The sequence below is a fragment of the Anomaloglossus baeobatrachus genome, chromosome 3, assembly GCF_048569485.1.
Source record: "Anomaloglossus baeobatrachus isolate aAnoBae1 chromosome 3, aAnoBae1.hap1, whole genome shotgun sequence".
NCBI classification, from domain to species: Eukaryota; Metazoa; Chordata; class Amphibia; order Anura; family Aromobatidae; genus Anomaloglossus; species Anomaloglossus baeobatrachus.
In genome coordinates, this window is record NC_134355.1 from 210,253,141 (window position 1) to 210,272,522 (window position 19,382).

Sequence of the window (19,382 nt, forward strand, 5' to 3'; positions counted from 1 at the left end):
TATTAATGCTAATTATGGTTTTTATATCCCTAGTTAGTTCAACTCCCAAATATGAGATTGTATGTGTAGCCCAATTAAAATCTATTAGATTTTTAATTTCCTCTGTTATACCATGACTGAGATTAAATTCTAAAATATTTGATTTTGTAATATTTACTTTAAAAAAAGAAATTTTTGCAAATTCATCTAAACTATACAAAACTTCTGTTATGGAAGTTACTGGATTTGCTAGGGATAATATGATGTCATCTGCCAACAGGCAAATCTTAAACTTAAATTTTTTTAATTGGATTCCTTCAATATTAGCATTTTCTCTGATATATTCAGCAAGGGGTTCTAAGATTAGGGCGAATAGTGAAGGAGATAAGGGACACCCTTGACGGGTACCATTAGTTAAGTTAAATGACATGGATACACAATTATTTGCATATACTTTTGCTGAGGGACAAGAATATAGAGCAAGAATGGAATTTAAAATTTGATTTTTTTTAGGCCAAACTTAAGTAATGTTGTTTTCATATATAACCAATTGACTCTATCAAATGCTTTTTCGGCATCAAGAGTGATAAGTAATGTTGGATCCTTCTTATTGTTCATAATGTTGATTACATTGATTATTCTACGGGTACCATCAGATGTTTGACGACCTTGAATGAAACCTAGCTGGTCATTAGAAATTAGTCTGGGTAGAATCTTTTTTAGTCTATTAGCGATAATTTTGGAATAAATTTTAATATCAGAATTTATAAGTGAGATAGGTCTATCGTTTTTAACGAATTCTAAATCTCCCTTGTTTTAGGAATTAAAGTTATAGTGTCTTGGAGCATTTCCTTGGGGAATTGACCTGTTACAGTAGCTTTGTTAAAAATGTTGACTAGGTGTGGAGTTAGTAAGTTGGGAAAGGCCTTAAAATATTTGTTTGTAAAACTGTCTGGACCTGGGGATTTTCCAATTTTTAACAGTTTAATTACATTCATTACCTCATCAAATACAAATGGGGAGTTTAAAGTAGATAATTCGTCTTCTGAGATTGAGGGGAGATTGACTTTAGAAAGAAAGGTATCAATAACTTCTTTTGTGGGCTGAGGAGTTTGTGGATCAGAATTAAGATTATAAAGATTTTTATAATATTTTCCAAATTCTGCTGCAATATCTTTTGGATGAAAACAGTCTTCCCCATTTTGTTTCTTAATCTTTCTTATTCTGTTTTGAATCCTAATTTCTTTCAGTTTTCTGGACATATATTTAGTGGGTTTATTAATTGAAGCATAATGGTTTGCCTTGATTGCACCTATATATTTATCATACTTAGAGAAAAGGGAGTTTTTAATTTCTGTTCTTATCCCAAGGATTTTACGATGAATACTTTGCAAGGGAGTTGGAGAACTTTGTTGTAAATCCTCAAGATCTTTTAATTGTGTTTGAAGATTCTTAATTAATTATTTTCTCTGTCTCTTAATTCTAGCCGAAATTTCAATTAAATTACCTCTAATTTCTGCCTTATGTGCATTCCATGTGACAAATGGACAAATAGATTCAGACATGTTTTCTTGAAAGTAATTTTTTATGTTGGTTTCTAATTCTTCTTTTAAATGGGGAGTATGTATTAATGTTGAATTGCATCTCCATATATAATCCATATTTGTTGGGATCTCCAAATCTACTTTACAAATAATTGAGGAATGGTCCGAAAAGGTTTTATGATTTATTGTAAAATTTTTAAATTTCGTAATATAAAAAATATCTGTAACAGCTAAATCAATACGGGAAAAGGTTTTATGAGGTTCTGAATAAAATGTATATTCTTTAGAGGAAGTATGCAAACAACGAAAAATATTATAAAGTTCATTTGCAAAAAGACAGTTTTTTAATGTTGGGTAAATTCCTCTATTTGGAGCTGTGGAATCAAGGTGAGCATCTGGGACAATATTAAAATCAACCAGTATAAGGAGATCTCCCTTTCTGACCTCTTGGATTTGGGACATTAATTTATTTAAAAAAACTAATTTGCCCTTTATTTGGCGCATATAAATTAACTAATGTATGGGGTTTATTATCCAAGTTTGCAATTAAGATCAAAAATCTCCCTTCAGTATCTTTGTATTCCACAATTAAATCAAAGGTTATAGTGTTCTTAATCAAAATTAACACCCCTGCTCTTTTTTTTTTCGTTTAGAGAAGAAAAAATGTCTGGGAACTTTTTATTATGAAATTTAGGCCTAAGCCACACGGCGAGAAAATCGGTGCAAGTGGAGTGTGATAAAACATCGCATTCCCCTCGGACCAATTCTAGCCTGTGTGTCAGCACACATGAGCGATTGTTTTCTCGGTCCAATTAGGGCTGAGAAAATAATCGCAGCATGCTGCGATTGTAAGCTGAGACTCTTTCTCTCGCACCCATTCAAGTGAATGGGGCTAGAGAAAAATAGCACTGAACTTGCGGTACACCGGTGTACTGCCAGTGCAGTGCGAGAATGGCAATAGCCTGCTACGGAGGAGAGAGGGAGAGAAATCCCTCCCACCCCTCCTCAGTGCCAGCCCGCCCCCGCAGCTGAGGTCCGCTCACATGATCGGAGCTCAGATGCAGGCACACTCGTATGACATATTCATGCGAAAAAGGAGAAAAGTTCAGGGCACTGCCCCAACACCAAAAAACTTTCAGAACATCCTATACTGGGCCGAAAAAGGTGCACATGCTCTGCGGTGCCATTGATGTGAATAAACATGTGAACATCAGAGCAATAAAAAAGGAAAAAACATCAGGCACTCACCAGTTGCTGCTTGTGCAAGTTTTGTTGTTTTATTCGTGCAGGTTACAAGTGCATGGAGTGGAGGGGAGGGAGTGGACGCTACACACGTCCAAAGACGACGGCGGCCGTTTCGCACCTGTCTGGTGCTTCAGCTGGTCTCACTCCAAAAAAAACGTGCTTGCGTTCTCCCTCCCCGCAAGGATTCCACATCCACTGCTGGTCGGTGTGACCACCTCCATTATTTCTAATTCAGCCATCACAGTAAAAGGATTTTTATGTTCTTAGTATTCTAGATTCTGGTGCTCCTGAGACGTGCTCACTGATAAATATAAAGACACAACTTATTCATGCGAAAAAGGAGAAAAGTTCAGGGCACTGCCCCAACACCAAAAAACTTTCATAACATCCTATACTGGGCCGAAAAAGGTGCACATGCTCTGCGGTGCCATTGATGTGAATAAACATGTGAACATCAGAGCAATAAAAAAGGAAAAAACATCAGGCACTCACCAGTTGCTGCTTGTGCAAGTTTTGTTGTTTTATTCGTGCAGGTTACAAGTGAGACCAGAGACCAGCTGAAGCACCAGACAGGTGCGAAACGGCCGCCGTCGTCTTTGGACGTGTGTAGCGTCCACTCCCTCCCCTCCACTCCATGCACTTGTAACCTGCACGAATAAAACAACAAAACTTGCACAAGCAGCAACTGGTGAGTGCCTGATGTTTTTTCCTTTTTTATTGCTCTGACACTCGTATGACACTCGGCTCCTGCTGTTCTGCCAGCGCGAGCCGAGTCTCATGCGAGCATCGCAGTAGTGCCCTGTGTGGCCCCGGCCTTAGGATGAGAATCTCTAGCAAATCTCACCTCTTGTAAAAACACAATATCTGCTTTGTTATCTCTAATTTCCTTCCACGTGACAAATCTTTTCCTTGGACTATTTAAACCTTTAACATTAAAAGACAAAAATTTTGTAGCCATAAGATGCAAGCCTGCTTAAAATAATGAGAGGGACACAAAAACGAAAAAAAAAAAGTTAAGAATACCTATAATAAACAGTAGGAAATAACTAAATAGCTAATATCCTTATTGCAAGATCATTAATAAATTTCTTGAAAACAAAGAGTAGGAGATAATTACAATTTTAAGAAATCGCTACTCTGCAAGACCTTAAACTATGTACTTGAATTATAACAAAGTTTACAAGTACAAAGAACACGAAAAGAAGTTATAATCTTAGATTAATATATTTCAAAATCTTTCAAATATTCCGCAGTCGAGAAATTAAAGATCTGATAAGTAGTTGTAACAACTAAACTAACAAACTGATCTTCCAAAGTATCCACTTATAATGGAAGCTCTTCGTGGGGGGAATACGTTTGTGGAAAAGAAAGTTTCCGAAGCCAACCGTGGTAAATGAGGATTTTAGTTAGATTCAGATCAATGTCTCCATAACAACTATTGGAATTAATATCTCCATTAGTAAGTGACATTAAATCGTGAAATCAAGTGGGTTGATGATGGAGTTGTTCATGATTTCTTCTGTTACCTAAGGAAGAAAGAAACTTCGTGCCCTCTTCAGGAGTGAAAATTGGTATGGTTTTTCCATTTTGATAAATTAACAATTTTGTAGGGAAGCCCCATCTATAAGCAATACCTTTTTGTCTTAGTATGCTGGTAACAGATGAAAATGACTTTCTAAGAGCCATTGTGTTTTTGGAAAGATCACTGAATACTTTAATCAGATGATAGGGAGATAGAAGGGTTTTCTTTTCTCTCATGTATTTTAAGTCTTTCTTTGGTACCAAAAAAATGGAGACGTAAAATAGTATCTCTTGGGGTTTCTTCAGCAATAAAAGATGGTCTTGGCAAACGATGGATACGGTCAATTGTCAACTCCAGATCCGATGTAGATGGAAAAATCTTTAGAAGAAGATTTTTAACATAGTCTGAGAGTTTATTAGATGGAACACTTTCAAGTATACCTCTAAGTTTAACATTATTCCTCCTACTCCTGTCTTCGAGGTCTGAAAGTTTCTGTTGGAGGTAATAAATGTCTTTTTTTAGATCAAGTTGATATTTTTCCAGGGAGTTTGTTTTTTCTTCCACCTGATCAATTTTGACCTTGTTTGCATTTATTCTGCCATTTAATTGTTGTACCCTGTCCTGTAAAACCTTAGTTTGTTTGTCCATTGCTAGCATTAAATTGTGGTTGAATGCATTAATAAGCTCATTGAAGTAAGGGTCTGATCCTTGTTATTTCTGTATTTGGTGAATTAGAATGTTTTATTTCATCCATGTTTATAGAGATATCAATTCTACGTCGAGTCTTATCTGTACTATGAAAAGGAGAGTCTTGTGAGTCAGAATCGCTAACTGGCCCTTTCCTTTTTGCATTGGTACCAGCTGGAGTAGTATCCATAGTGGAGACTTTACAATCCTGTGAATTTTTGGATATTAGAAGAGTATGTTCAGTAGGTTTTGTATAACTTGTTTTTCCCAAATTATTGGAAGAATTGAATTAGTTGTTCCATCCTTTTTAACATGTGTTCCTTTTGTTTCTACAACTTGTGAAGTTGAGGACCCTAAACACTTAAGGCCCAGTCACACTAAACAACTTACCAACAATCCCAACAACGATACAACCTGATAGGGATCGCTGGTAAGTTGCTAGGAGGTCGCTGGTGAGATGTCACACTAAGCGACGCTCCAGCGATCCCACCAGCAACCTGACCTGGCAGGGATCGCTGGAGCGTCGCTACATGTGGAAGCATGCTGCGCTTGGTAACTAAGGTAAATATCGGGTAACCAACCCAATATTTACCTTGGTTACCAGCGCACACCGCTTAGTGCTGGCTCCCTGCTCACCTAGCCACAGTACACATCGGGTTAATTACCCGATGTGTACTCTGCTACGTGTGCAGGCAGCAGGGATCCGGCTTCTGCGGACGCTGATAACCACGGTAAACATTGGGTAACCAAGAAGCCCTTCCCTTGGTTACCCGATATTTACCTTCGTTACCAGCGTCCGCCGCTCTCACACTGCCAGTTCCGGCTCCCTGCACTCCTAGCCATAGTAAACATCGGGTTAATTACCCGATGTGTACTCCAGCTACGTGTGCAGGGAGCAGGGAGCCGGCACGGACAGCTGAGAGAGGCGGGCGCTGGTAACGAAGGTAAATATAGGGTAACCAAGGGAAGGGCTTCTTGGTTACCCGATATTTACATTGGTTACCAGCGTCCGCAGAAGCCGGCTCCCTGCTCACTGCACATTTAGTTGTTGCTCTGTCGCTGTCACACACAGCGGGAGAGCAACAACTAAAAAATGGTCCAGGACATTCAGCAACAACCAACGACCTCACAGCAGGGGCCAGGTTGTTGCTGGATGTCACACACAGCAACATCGCTAGCAAGTTGTGCTTCAGCAGCGATGTTGCTAGCGATGTTGCATAGTGTTACGGTACCTTTAGTATGAATTTTTTGAGGTTTACCTACATTACCTTGTTTTAAGGATTTGTCGCTCATTTTGTTTTGTGATTTGACTCGGCTACTGTCTATCTCCTACGTATATCTCTATATCTATTCCAGCAAATGTGGACAGATTAGGTTTACTATTGAAATACTTGCAACTGGCTCCAATAAAACTTTGACAGCTTTTAATTCTTGCTCCCAATTTACTCAAAAAACACCAATACACACCAGATCTATTTCACTTTTGTCACTGGCCACGTATTAAGCTGTCAATACTTGCTTAGCAAAAATAGTTTCAACACAGTCTGCACGACTCCCCTGAACTTGGAACTAGACGCTCAGTATTAGGTTATATTTTATAGAATAAGTCTATAAATGTGGCTTTTGTGAGATCTTAAGTCCGCTACTCTTGTCTATGTCTTTATTAACTTCAACTCCTGTTTTAGTAAAGAAATACTTCAATGAGCCTTATGCTGAGCTGACAGAAATTCACTGAGGAGTTGTCATGGAAACGGCACATAGACCTCTTCACTCAGGTGTCAGATTTCCCTGAGAGATATTTGACTAAGGCTAGTTTCACACTTGCGTTCAGCGGAGTCCGTCACTATGGAGAATAGCGCAGTCCGTTAACGCACTGTGCTATTCTCCATAGACTTGTATGGATGACGCACTGTAACGCAAGTGTCAGCGTTGCATCCGCCGGACGACGCAGCGTCGTTATTTTGACGCTGCGTCGGGCGGAAGGAACGCAGCATGTAACGTTTTTTTGAGCAGCGGAATCCTTTGGATTTCACTGCGCATGCTCTTTCTGGCTCCCTCCACCCGTAACCAGGGTAACCAAGGAACCCTGGTTACGTGTGCCGGGAGCCCGACACTTCCCTGCTCGGCTCCGCCCCCTCCCCGCACTCCGTATGTATACACACACACAATCGTACGCACACACACACACAATCGCACGCACACACACACACACAATCGCACACACACACACTCACCTGTCCCCCAGCGATGCAGTCCACGCGGCACTGACGTCCTCAGCCATGGCCCTGCTCGGCTCCACCCACCGCACTCCGTCCCCCGCACACATTGTCGGCGACCGAACGATCAGCTGATCACCCGGCGGCGGACTACTGTTAGCAATCATCTGATCGTTCACAATAGTCTGCCGACGATAAAACTGTAAAAAAAAAAAAACGAATTGCGTTGTTTTGCAGCATCCGTTGTGCCACTATATGCAACACATCCGTTACATCCGTCACACAACGCAATGCAACGGATGCCGTTCAACGCAAGTGTGAAACTAGCCTAAAATGTTTTTTTCTATAGAAAGACCAATGTTTAGGTGATTTTCTATGTTTAGTACTTACATTTGTCCCATATCACCTTATCTCCTCAAACAGCCGTTTTTAATTAGTTGTTTCTCTCCTTCAGAATCTCCTCAGACAAAGTCTCTCAGAAGTGCTGCTCCTCAGAACTGACAAAATTCCTCTTCCGTAATTATCTTTTTTCAGCACCAAAAAAGGTCTCAAAATGTTCCAACAAATATACTGAATAAAATTATATATATTGTTTTGAAAATGTTTTCCTCAGTATAGCTTTATAAGTTGATATATATGAATTGCTCTCAGAGCACTCTCTCCCTGTGTCCTACATCATCCTCAGCAGGCCACGCCCCTGACCATTACATTGTATTTTGACCTATATCCCCTAGGGGGCCAAGGTATACTACCATTCTAATACCTGACTATGTTAGTCTATTGAACATCTAACGGATGATTTATTTCTCAAAAGGTGCTGAATAGCAATATTGTAATTGGATATATGCGTTATAGTCCTCTTATTTGTAATCTTAAGGGGAACTTTTTGATGCCATAGAATATTACTTAGCAGCTACATTTTACCATCTATTTTACTGTTCGATATATCTATTTATTAAAATTTTTTTTGTAATAAAATATCATTATTTAAATATGTTGTATATTTGGAATTTACTCAATCATGATTATACGGGACTGTTGGTCTTTTGTAAGAATCCATGCTTTTGGTAACAGCCAGCCTCCTGATAATACTGTGTTTTTCCAAAAATAAGACCCTGTCATACTTTTGTTACCCACAAAAAAAGCACTAGGGCTTATTTTTCGAGGAGGTCTTATTTTCGGAGAAACATGTTGGGTGTAAGTTTTCCCCCTCCCCCCAAAAAGCAGACACCTCCCCCTCCCCCCCGTTCATAGGAGACTCATACTTACCAGACCCGGACGTCTGCGTGGCTCCCAGGTCCTTCCTGTGATCTCCAGTGGGTGCCGCACGCTGTTCTCTCCTGCTGCTGGCTGACGCTGACACACAGGATCGGATGTTTGTGTGTGAGATCTGATGTGTGCGGCTATGTGATCTGATGTGTGCAAGTGAGTGCTGATTTGTGCGGGTCAGAACTGATGTGTGCGGGTGATTTCGGATGTGTGCAGGGCTGCGATCACGGCAGGTCCTGCCGCTCAGCATCGTGTGAGCGATTGCGGGGTCTCGCTGTCTATAATGAAGTGTCCTGCAGTATCTATATCTTTTTTAGCTGCACGGACACTTCATTACTGAACCGCGGCTAGGGCTTATTTTCGGGGGAGGACTTATATTTAAGCCTTGCTCTGAAAATGCTGAAAATCCCAGCTAGGGCTTATTTTTGGGGGAGGACTTATATTTAAGCCTTGCTCTGAAAATGCTGAAAATCCCAGCTAGGGCTTATTTTTGGGGGAGGACTTATTTTTGGAAAAACACGGTAGCTGCTTCTATGCAGTCTGAGAACAAGGGGCATGGTCTGCTCCATGCTGTTGGTAACAGCCAGCCCCCTGATGAAAGCTGCTTTCCTGCAGTGTGAGAACAGGGGATGTGGCCATGCCCCCTGCTCTTGCACAGAATAGAAGCAGCTATTATCAGTCTGGCTGTTACTAGGCAGCATGAAACAGACCCACCCTGGTCTTAGACTGCACAGAAGCAGCTCTTATCAGGAGGCTATCTGTTACTAGGTAGCATGGAGCAGATCACGCCCCCTGATGAGTGATGTTATGTCCCAGAGGGAAGGGGGAGCAGTAAAGAGCAGCTCCAGCGTCACCCTGAATTACAGGGAGTGTGAGGATATGGAACAGCACTGTGCATATAATCTATACAGTTTGAGGGCAGGGAAAATTTGAAGCTTTTTTTTTTTTTTTTTTTTTTTTTTTTAAATCTCCCTGGAGTATCCCTTTAAGGTTCCCATAAACAATACAATTAAATTAATGACTAACCAATGAAGAATAGTTTTAGCTGACGAGACATCGTTATTTTCTGATAAGAAATTGTCCGTACATTGGTCTCACGACTGTTCCATTAAAGGTCTTTCATTCTGATATTACGGGTGTACTTGTCTGGTACAATGTAACGTGTGGTAACGTTGGACAACTGTAACAACCAACATCAACTCAAATGTGAGTGGCTGTGTTTGCAAAATGATTGCTCATTGAACAAACATTCATTTAACTGTTGATCAATCAACTTTTATATGTCAAATGTATGAAAAATTGTTTAGCCTATAAGATGCTAATAATATTTGTGATTGCTCATTTCAGTTTAAATTCATCAGTTGAATATGTTCCTTATCAGATGATGCTAAACCCCAGGAATGCTCTGCAACTTATTCAACAATATCCTTTAAAGTCTTTGACCTAATCTTCTAGTTTAAATTTGTAAATGCACAAAAATGTAATTCTTTACAATGTACATTGAGTATGACAAGTTTCTTCTCATGCACGTGAAATCTATTCCTGATTAGTGTACTATCCTTACATAACCTATAACATATGATGTCATAGCAGACTGCTCCGACAATGTTCCAACCAGATATTTGATCAATGATGCTTGTGTTGCGGCTGGTAAACCATTAGTATCAGCAAGTGCATTAAGATGGGAAGGCCAGGTAATGGTTTTAGACATTTTGAAGTGAAATAATTTTCAGTTTTGGATAATATGAAATAGTATAGGAGGTTCCATGTATTGGTTTTTATTTTTATTGCAACAGTATTTTCAACATTTTTTAAACCTTAGTATCCATAACGTTGTGGTGTCTTATATAACAGAAGCCATGGTGCTCTGATAGATCAATCATACCACGTGACCCTATTTACACAGATTTTTAGATCTTTAGATATGAGCATTATTATCTGAAGGGAACACACCCCTTTAACCATTCAAAAACCACAACTCCATGAAGAGTAGAAAAGGTGCATATGTACCTGGTTATATTTACAAAAACATAGTTCTTTATTAAGGATTATTAAAATGTAGAATAAAATTAACAAGATATCCAGAAGGGGGCAATAACATTCAATTATAACCACTAAGCTAAAACTAAGAGACTATTTCAATAAATACTGTACAGACAAGGTATATTTAGATATAAGGATATATAACAATTAATTACATATGAACAGATAAAATACAGCTGAAATGTAGTATGTTTTCTTGGTAAGAAGCAATCAATTGCATAGCTTAGGTATAGGTATGATATGGCTGAAAAGTACAAACAATAGAATAACAGATGATGAATAAACTATCAATAGGTCTACATCACCTAGTGTTCTAATAATTTTATGATAAATCTGTTTTTATTGAAATTTTTTCATCAAAATATGATTACATAAAAAAAGCAACAAAGAGTATGAATAAAAAACTGAATAATACATTAGCCACATCCTCTTTATATTATCGACCCGATGACTGAATATGACGGTCGCAACGGTTTATCTCGATATCGTATCACACAACCACATATTACTTAAGGGAAGCCTCCGGGTCGGTTTGATATTTTCCAACCTAACCTGAATCTCCTCAAGATATGGCTAACTAGACTTCAAACAACAAAGAAAAATAAGTATTCTAAGAGTATTAAAAACAGAAGAAAAGAGGGGGGGAGAAGGACAGAGGAAAATAAGAGACCAAGAGGGATTGGACAAAGGGTTGGAGGGGAAGGTAAGGAGAGTGTGTGGGTATGTGCTGTTACCGAAACAAGGCTTGAAAGTCTGAGGACTCCTTGAACAACACCCAGGGTTGCCAGACCTTAATAAATTTTTCGTTCCTTCCCATCACCATTGCTGAAAGTTCCTCCATGTGACAAATATGTGACAGCTCCGTCTGCCATTCTCCGATAGTGGGGGCCTCTGTGGCTCTCCAGTGCCTAGGAATGACCGCTCGGGCTGCTATCAAGCAAAATCGTAGAAGGCTCCTCTTTTGCTGCCTTACCGAGCCGGGTAGAATTGACAGAAGTACTATTTTAATTGAGGGGGTGATGTTCTCACCAGACATTTGATTATACACTTGAAACACCTGAGACCAGAAGTTTGACAATTTCTGACATGCCCACCAAATATGGGTCAGCGTGCCTTTGTCCATTCCGCATCGCCAGCAGCATTCCGAGACTGATGGAAAGACTCTGTGTAATGTGGCAGGACACTGGTACCATCTCGCTAACAGCTTGTAGCTCTTTTTCTGAGCACTACAAGCTACTGAAATTTTGTGAGAGAACAGGAAGGCCTTCCGCTTTTCCTCTTCCGAAAATCTGAGACCAAGTTCGGTTTCCCACTTTCGGAGATACCCAGGGTCCTCCGAACCACGGGCCTCAATAATCAAACGATATATGAGTGAGATCGAGTGTGTGGGCGGCGAAGACTGAAAAAATAAACGTTCAAATGGCGTGGACGTAGTCGGATCTGGGGGAAGTCCCCCCCCCGAGCCATGACCGCACAAAAGAGTGTAGCTGCATATATTCAAACCAGTTCAAGTGAAGGTCTGGGAATGTGGCCTGTATTTCTGCGAAAGGAGGCATGTGTTTACCCTGTAAGATCTGCCCCAATCTGATGTCCAACCCCCTCTCCCATCCGAGAAACCTGTCTGCGTTGCATCCCGGAGGGAAGCCTGGATTATCGAACAGGGGAGCCAATGGGGTGTGACTACCCGAAAGGCTGCCCTTGCATTTTATGTCCTCCCAAGGTTCCAAAGTCGCCCTGAACAGAATCCCATTTGGGTCTGTCTGTTTCTTTACCGCCTCCGTGTCCTCTTTCTGAATCCATGGGAGTCCTCTAAGAGGGACCTGGGAAAAAGTTTGTTCCAACTCCACCCACTGTTTGGTCTCTTTGTGATATCGCCAATCAATCAAGCGGGCAACCAGGGAAGCTCTATGATAGGCCTGTAAGTCCGGCAACCCAGCTCCTCCCCTCTGCTTAGATTGGACCAGTGTCTTGTAGCTAATCCGAGGCTTACCTCCTTTCCAAAAAAAAGGATCAGTGCGGACCTGAGGGTCTTAAAGAGGGCCGAAGGAGGATTTATGGGGACTGTCTGAAAAATATAAAGGAACCTCGGGAGGATGTCCATTTTAAAAGAATTTATCCGACCAAACCACGAGAGAGGTTTCCTATTATAGTTCTCCAGGTCTTTGAGAGTTTTATTTAAGAGGTTCTGGTAATTCAAAGACTACAGCAGGCTTAACTTGGAAGGGACCGAAACTCCGAGATATTTGATTGATGTGTTTTGCCATCGAAAGGGGAATTTACTTTTTAGGATTGTAACCTCAGCCGGGTTCAGGGATATATTTAATGCCTCCGTTTTGGAGTAGTTTATTTTGAAATTACTCAAGTTACTAAACCGTTCGAATTCTTTTATTAACGAGGGGAATGAGACCAAAGGTTGGGAGGTGTACAGCAGAAGGTCATCCGCGTACATAGCTGTTTTATATTCCTTGTGCCCAAGGCTCAGACCATGTACATTGGGATTCCCCCTAATTGCCACCGCAAGGTGCTCCATTACTATGACATAAAGAAGGGGAGATAGGGGGCAACCCTGTCGGGTGCCATGTTTGATTGCTACCGTGCCAGACAGGGCACCGTTAGCCCTGACACGAGCTGATTGTCTGGAGTACAGTGCCATGACCTTGCCAAGAAAATTCGGGCCTAGCCCTATCTGACTTAGTGCTGATCTCATACACCCCCAATGCACAGGGTCAAATGCTTTTTCTGCGTCTATTGACAAGAGCCCCAAGGGTAGCGATTGAGACGAGGCTCTTGCTATTAAATGTATCGTCTTGTTTACATTGTCTCGGGCCTCCCTTCCCTGTACAAACCCAACCTGGTCCGTGTGGATTAAGGACGGTAAAAGGGGGGCTAGTCTATTTGCCAGAAGTTTAGCAAAGATTTTTATGTCTATATTTATTGGAGAGATCGGACGGTAGTTAGAAACCACCGACTGATCTTTCCCGGGTTTTGGCAGTACTGCAATGTGGGCTTCCAGTGATTGAGGAGCAAAAGGGGATGTGTCCGATACCGAATTATAGACTTTCGTCATAAAAGGGGTAATTTGGCTTTTGAATAATTTATAGAAAGCAGGCGAAAATCCGTCGGACCCGGACTTTTCCCGTTTGGGGAGTCCCCTATTGCTGCTGCTATTTCATCTTCCCCAAACCTGTCATCTAACCGTGTTATGGTCCCCATGTCTAACACTGGAAGAGGGGTTTCAGCGACGTAGTCATCTATGCGTTTTTGGAGGTCCTGTGGAGCCATATCTGAGTATTTCCCCTGTATATTATATAGATCTGCGTAATACTCCTTGAAAATACCTAGAATTTTAGTGGGGTCGTATGTATCGGTATTCTTCTGGGACTTCAGTTTAGGGATATATAAAGCCTGATCCCGAGGGTGAAGAAGGCGTGAGAGCGGACGGCCACATTTGTCAGAGTGTCTATACAACACCCTTTTAAATTGGGTTTTGAACTTTAGTAGTCTGCTGTCCAGCAAACTCCGCAGAGCTTCCCTGGTTCTGGGGAGGGGTTGGATTTATGAGAAGTTTCCAACGTGGAAATTTCCTTAAGGAGCAGAGAAATTTCCGCTGTTTTTTCCGTGCCCCATGCTTAATTAAAATTCCTCGGATAACGCATTTAAAAGCCTCCCATTGAAGAGGCAAGGGCGTAGAATCAGCTGCATGTGAGGACACAAAAAATTCCATAGACTCTTTTACCTCCGAGATGCACCCCTCATCTCTCAACAGGGAGTCGTTCAATCTCCACGTCCACGTTCGGTTTGGGTAGTCTGGGGGTGAGACATCTAGAAAGACTGGGGCATGATCGGACCAGACCACATTCCCAATGGTAGGGGTCGGGTGCCACGCAAGGACCCGCTGGCTGACCAAAAAAAAGTCGATTCGACTATATGTTTGATGTGGGATGGAGAAAAATGTATAGTCCCTTTCCTGGGGATGCATAATTCTCCATACGTCCACCAGATGAAGGTTATGCAACTCACGCTTCAGGGCCGTCAGGCGTCTCAGAGGTATGGCACTCCTCCCAGTCGACACGTCCACTACCGGATTTAGTGTAAGATTGAAGTCGCCGCCCACCAACACTTCCCCCTCCGCAAAATCTGACAGAACCTTTAGGAAAGAGCGACAAGCGTTAGTCTGATTACAATTAGGGCCGTACCAGCCTGCGATCGTATACACTGTTGAGCATATCTTAATTTTTAGTATCACATATCTACCTGCCTCGTCTAATTTGGAATCTATCACTGAATGTATCAGGCTTTTGTGTAGAACTATTGAGACTCCCTTAGATCTCGATTCACTATTCGTGCTGTGGAACCAGTGTGTATAGTATCTATTACGAATGTCGGGTACATGTCCGGTTTTAAAGTGGGTTTCTTGTAGTATTATAATCTGAGTTCTTTGTTTATGCATCTCATATAATATGTGAGACCTCTTCTGAGGGGTGTTAAAACCTCGGACATTCAGTGAGCTCAATTTAAGTTGTGGCATCTTAGTTCAGTACAACACCTCTGTCAGGGAGAGAAAAAAAAAAACACACTAGGTAAGTTGGGGATTTCACACAGAGTCAGAGGGAAGAGAGTGAGTTTTAAGACAGCTAGATGACGTGAGAGCGAAACTTTAGTATAGAGGGCAGAAAAGAACAGAAAGAAGAGAAGGAGGGAAAGAGAGGACGAAAGAAGAGAAAAAGAAAAAGGGGGGGTGGTTAAGAAAGGGTTACTTCAGGAATAGAGGAGAGAAAAGAATAAGATAGAAGAGTCGAAAAATCACAGTACCAGACAAAGAATTAGTTATACAAATAACCTATCTATACGAAATACTCTTAGAGTGAGTAACAGTTTACAATTGGGGGCCAGTATATACTACTCCTGCCTGCAGCGTGTAGAGCCCCAAGGGAACGTGAACTTTCAACGGAGGCGTGTTCCCCGCCGGACCGGCCCCAGGCCCAACTTAACTGAATATGTAGACTTTAATGCACCCAATCCAACAATCCTAAACACAATAAACTCTATGAAGATATGAAACCAGAATTATCAATGCTGACATTAGAAATATTGGTTGCCTGCATAAACCAGTGAACCCTGTATGGCATAACCATCACCTCTCTTCACATATCAATGTATCCTATTTAGGATAGTCCAGGGACTCTCAGTCTCCACTTGTTGGTGGTGCTCCGGACTTTGCTCCACTCTTACGGGCCCGCTGCGACCGAGGAGTCTCCGCCACCACCTCCGGTATCCCATGAACATGTGGCCAATCGTAAGTAGCGATGTGCACCACAGGAATCCCAAGGGCCACACAGAAAGCCGGTATGTCTTTCGGAGACTGCAGCATATGTGAAGAACCACCTTGTCGGACTTGCAATTTAAATGGGAATCCCCACCCATGAGTAAAGGATGTTCCTCTGTCTCAGGGCATCCAATAGGGGCCTTAGAACCCTGCGTTTTTGTAATGTGTGCCGAGACAAGTCCTGCAGCAATTGGATTGACATGTTCTTGAATAAGATGGGGTCCTTCTGCCGTGCCTTTCTCAAGATTTCTTCCTTTATCTTGTATTTATGGACTTTACAGATAATGTCCCATGGACTAGACCCTTCATCTGGTTTAGGGACCAGAGATCTGTGTGCCCTATCTAATTCCAAACGGGAGTCCCGTGGAAGGCCCAATATTGAATTAAAGAGATGTCGCAGTGACTCATCTAGATCTTGGGGGGCGAGGGTTTCTGGGATACCCCGTATTCTAATGTTATTTCGCCTCCCTCTGTTTTCGAGGTCATCAAGCAAATCTGTCAGATGTTCTATCTGTCGAGCTTGGGTAGATAGTGCCTGTGCCTGTGTATTTAGCTGTAGTGAGATAGAGGTATTGCAGGATTCGGTCGCCGTCACCCGCTCCGACAGTTGCTGTACCTCTCCCCTGATGGAAGCCGATTCTGCTCTGTTCGAGGCCTCTAATCTGGAGATGTAGTTTTCCATTTCCTCTCTGGTAGGAATAGTCCTTATTCTGGCTTTGAGGTCATCCCACACACAGTCCTCTTGCATTTCTTCCTGTATACTCCCATCCCCCTGACCAGACTGTGATGGTCTGAACACAGCAGGGACCGAGCCTTTTTCTGGGGAGAAGGGAGTCTCCACTGTCAGGGCACTGCTTTGTATGGGTGACAGTGACCTATGGACTGAGGGGGACCCCATCTCTGATTGTGTGTAGTGCTGTTTACTTTGAGACATTGAGGGATGATCAGGAGCAGGTGTAGCAGTCCCAGCGTTAGCTTCCACACAGTGCTCAGCAGTGTTCAGGTAGCTAGGGAGTGCACATACAGCAGCGTGTGAGAGTGGAATGTCAGTCGGGCTGGGCATTTGAATGTCCCGCCTCTTCACAGAGATCTCTACGGGGGTTGCATTGTTCAGAAATCCCTGCTGCAGCTGCGAGGTAACCTGATGCCTCTCACCCTCTGCCTGATTTTCTGTACCACCAACCTCTGTGTCTGCGACGCCTGTCATCTCTGTGCTGTGATGAGGAGCACGCTCTCCACGTGTGCCTGCCGCCATTTCAGGTAAGGAGCGGGCACCCTGATGTTGCTGTCTCTTGTGTACTCCAGCCTCCAGGTTCACTCCACTCTGTTCCTGGGAGCCCCCGTCTCCCAGCGATGTCCCCTGGGCACGTTCTGTGTGGAAACTAAGGTGCAGGGAAGGCCCTGCAGATTCTTCAGCGGCCGCCATGTTAAGCTCCATCTGTGCCAGGCCCTGTCCGGTAGAGCTCCTCAGGAACCTGGTAATACTTTCTGAGGGAGGCACCGGTGAGTCCACCATCATCCCCCCGCCGGTCCCCTTCTTTTTGGCCGGCATTTGTGGCTGCAATGTTGGGTGGGTATGCAGAATGGAGCCTAAAGCCAGTCCAAGCGTGGGAGAGAGATCACACAGCGTCCTCACTCCTCCATTGCCAGGCCACGCCCCCGTTGGAATAATTTTAATAGTGGAGTGTTGGCTGAGTAGCCATAAGTAAACATAGTGTTATACATAAAATATAGATGCAGACTTGTAGAAAGTAAGTAAAGGTATAACATACCTATCTATTATGTAGAGACCTAGATGAAGTGTTGCAGTGCCGTGATGCACATTTCATCCTGCATCCTCAGGGAGCATGTATGTCCATTTGTTATACACTTAGTCTGTGTGGTGGTTCATGATTAGTGATGGGCAAACGCGAACTGTAAAGTTCGGGATCCGTGCATGCACCCCGAACACAGATTTCTCAGGGAACTCCGTGTTACTGTTCTGGTTCGTCAACCCGGATAATGATTAGAAATAAAAAAAAAAAAGGAAAAACAACGAAAATAAGAAATAAAGCAGGACCATTATACTTGCCGACCATTTCCTTGGCTGTAACACTACTTCTATTTCCACTCATTAACTCTGATACATATTCACTGCTTCCCTCACCCACCATCACTCCAGGCGTCTGTGATTGGTTGCAGTCAGACCATGCCCCACCCTGTGTGACAGCGTCTATGATTGGTTGTAATCACACACAGTGTCTTCGTCCCTATGGTGGTGTATAAATAAATGTAAAAAATGGCATAGAGTCTCCCCAGCGTATATAAAGCAGGCGGCTACAGGCTGCAGCCCCCAGCCGTGTGCTTATCTTGATTGTGTATCAAAATAAGAGGGACCCTATGCGGCTCTTTTTGTTTTTGTTTTTTAAATTATTTAAATAATTTTTTAAAAAACGTCATATGGTCCCCCACAGCCATGATAAAGCTGACAGGTAGGGATTGGTATTCGCAGGCTGGGGAGGTCCATGGTTATTTGTATTAGCCTCTTAAAGAAGCTAATACAAATGAATACAGGGAGACTGGCCCAAATCCCCGCAAAGACTCCGGTGTTCGTATACAGTTAGGTCCAGAAATATTTGGACAGTGACACAAGTTTTGTTATTTTAGCTGTTTACAAAAACATGTTCAGAAATACAATTATATATATAATATGGGCTGAAAGTGCACACTCTCAGCTGCAATATGAGAGTTTTCACATCCAAATCGGAGAAAGGGTTTAGGAATCATAGCTCTGTAATGCATAGCCTCCACTTTTTCAAGGAACCAAAAGTAATTGGATAAGGGAGTCTAAGGGCTGCAATTAACTCTGAAGGCGTCTCCCTCGTTAACCTGTAATCAATGAAGTAGTTAAAAGGTTTGGGGTTCATTACAGGTGTGTGGTTTTGCATTTGGAAGCTGTTGCTGTGACCAGACAACATGCGATCTAAGGAACTCTCAATTGAGGTGAAGCAGAACATCCTGAGGCTGAAAAAAAAGAAAAAATCCATCAGAGAGATAGCAGACATGCTTGGAGTAGCAAAATCAACAGTCGGGTACATTCTGAGAAAAAAGGAATTGACTGGTGAGCTTGGGAACTCAAAAAGGCCTGGGTGTCCACGGATGACAACAGTGGTGGATGATCGCCGCATACTTTCTTTGGTGAAGAAGAACCCGTTCACAACATCAACTGAAGTCCAGAACACTCTCAGTGAAGTAGGTGTATCTGTCTCTAAGTCAACAGTAAAGAGAAGACTCCATGAACGTAAATACAAAGGGTTCACATCTAGATGCAAACCATTCATCAATTCCAAAAATAGACAGGCCAGAGTTAAATTTGCTGAAAAACATCTCATGAAGCCAGCTCAGTTCTGGAAAAGTATTCTATGGACAGATCAGACAAAGATCAACCTGTACCAGAATGATGGGAAGAAAAAAGTTTGGAGAAGAAAGGGAACGGCACATGATCCAAGGCACACCACATCCTCTGTAAAACATGGTGGAGGCAACGTGATGGCATGGGCATGCATGGCTTT

General features: G+C 42.3%; 1 protein-coding gene across 1 annotated transcript in view; it reads left to right on the plus strand.

The window, feature by feature from the left end:
- The window catches only part of MOCS3 (molybdenum cofactor synthesis 3), a 186,064-nt gene that overhangs the window by 103,475 nt on the left and 63,207 nt on the right, over positions 1–19,382 (plus strand). Inside the window, exons 5-6 of the mRNA XM_075338198.1 lie at positions 9,810–9,884; positions 10,039–10,156. Of these exons, the coding sequence (XP_075194313.1) occupies positions 9,810–9,884; positions 10,039–10,156 (193 nt within the window). The remainder of the gene's footprint in view (positions 1–9,809; positions 9,885–10,038; positions 10,157–19,382) is intronic.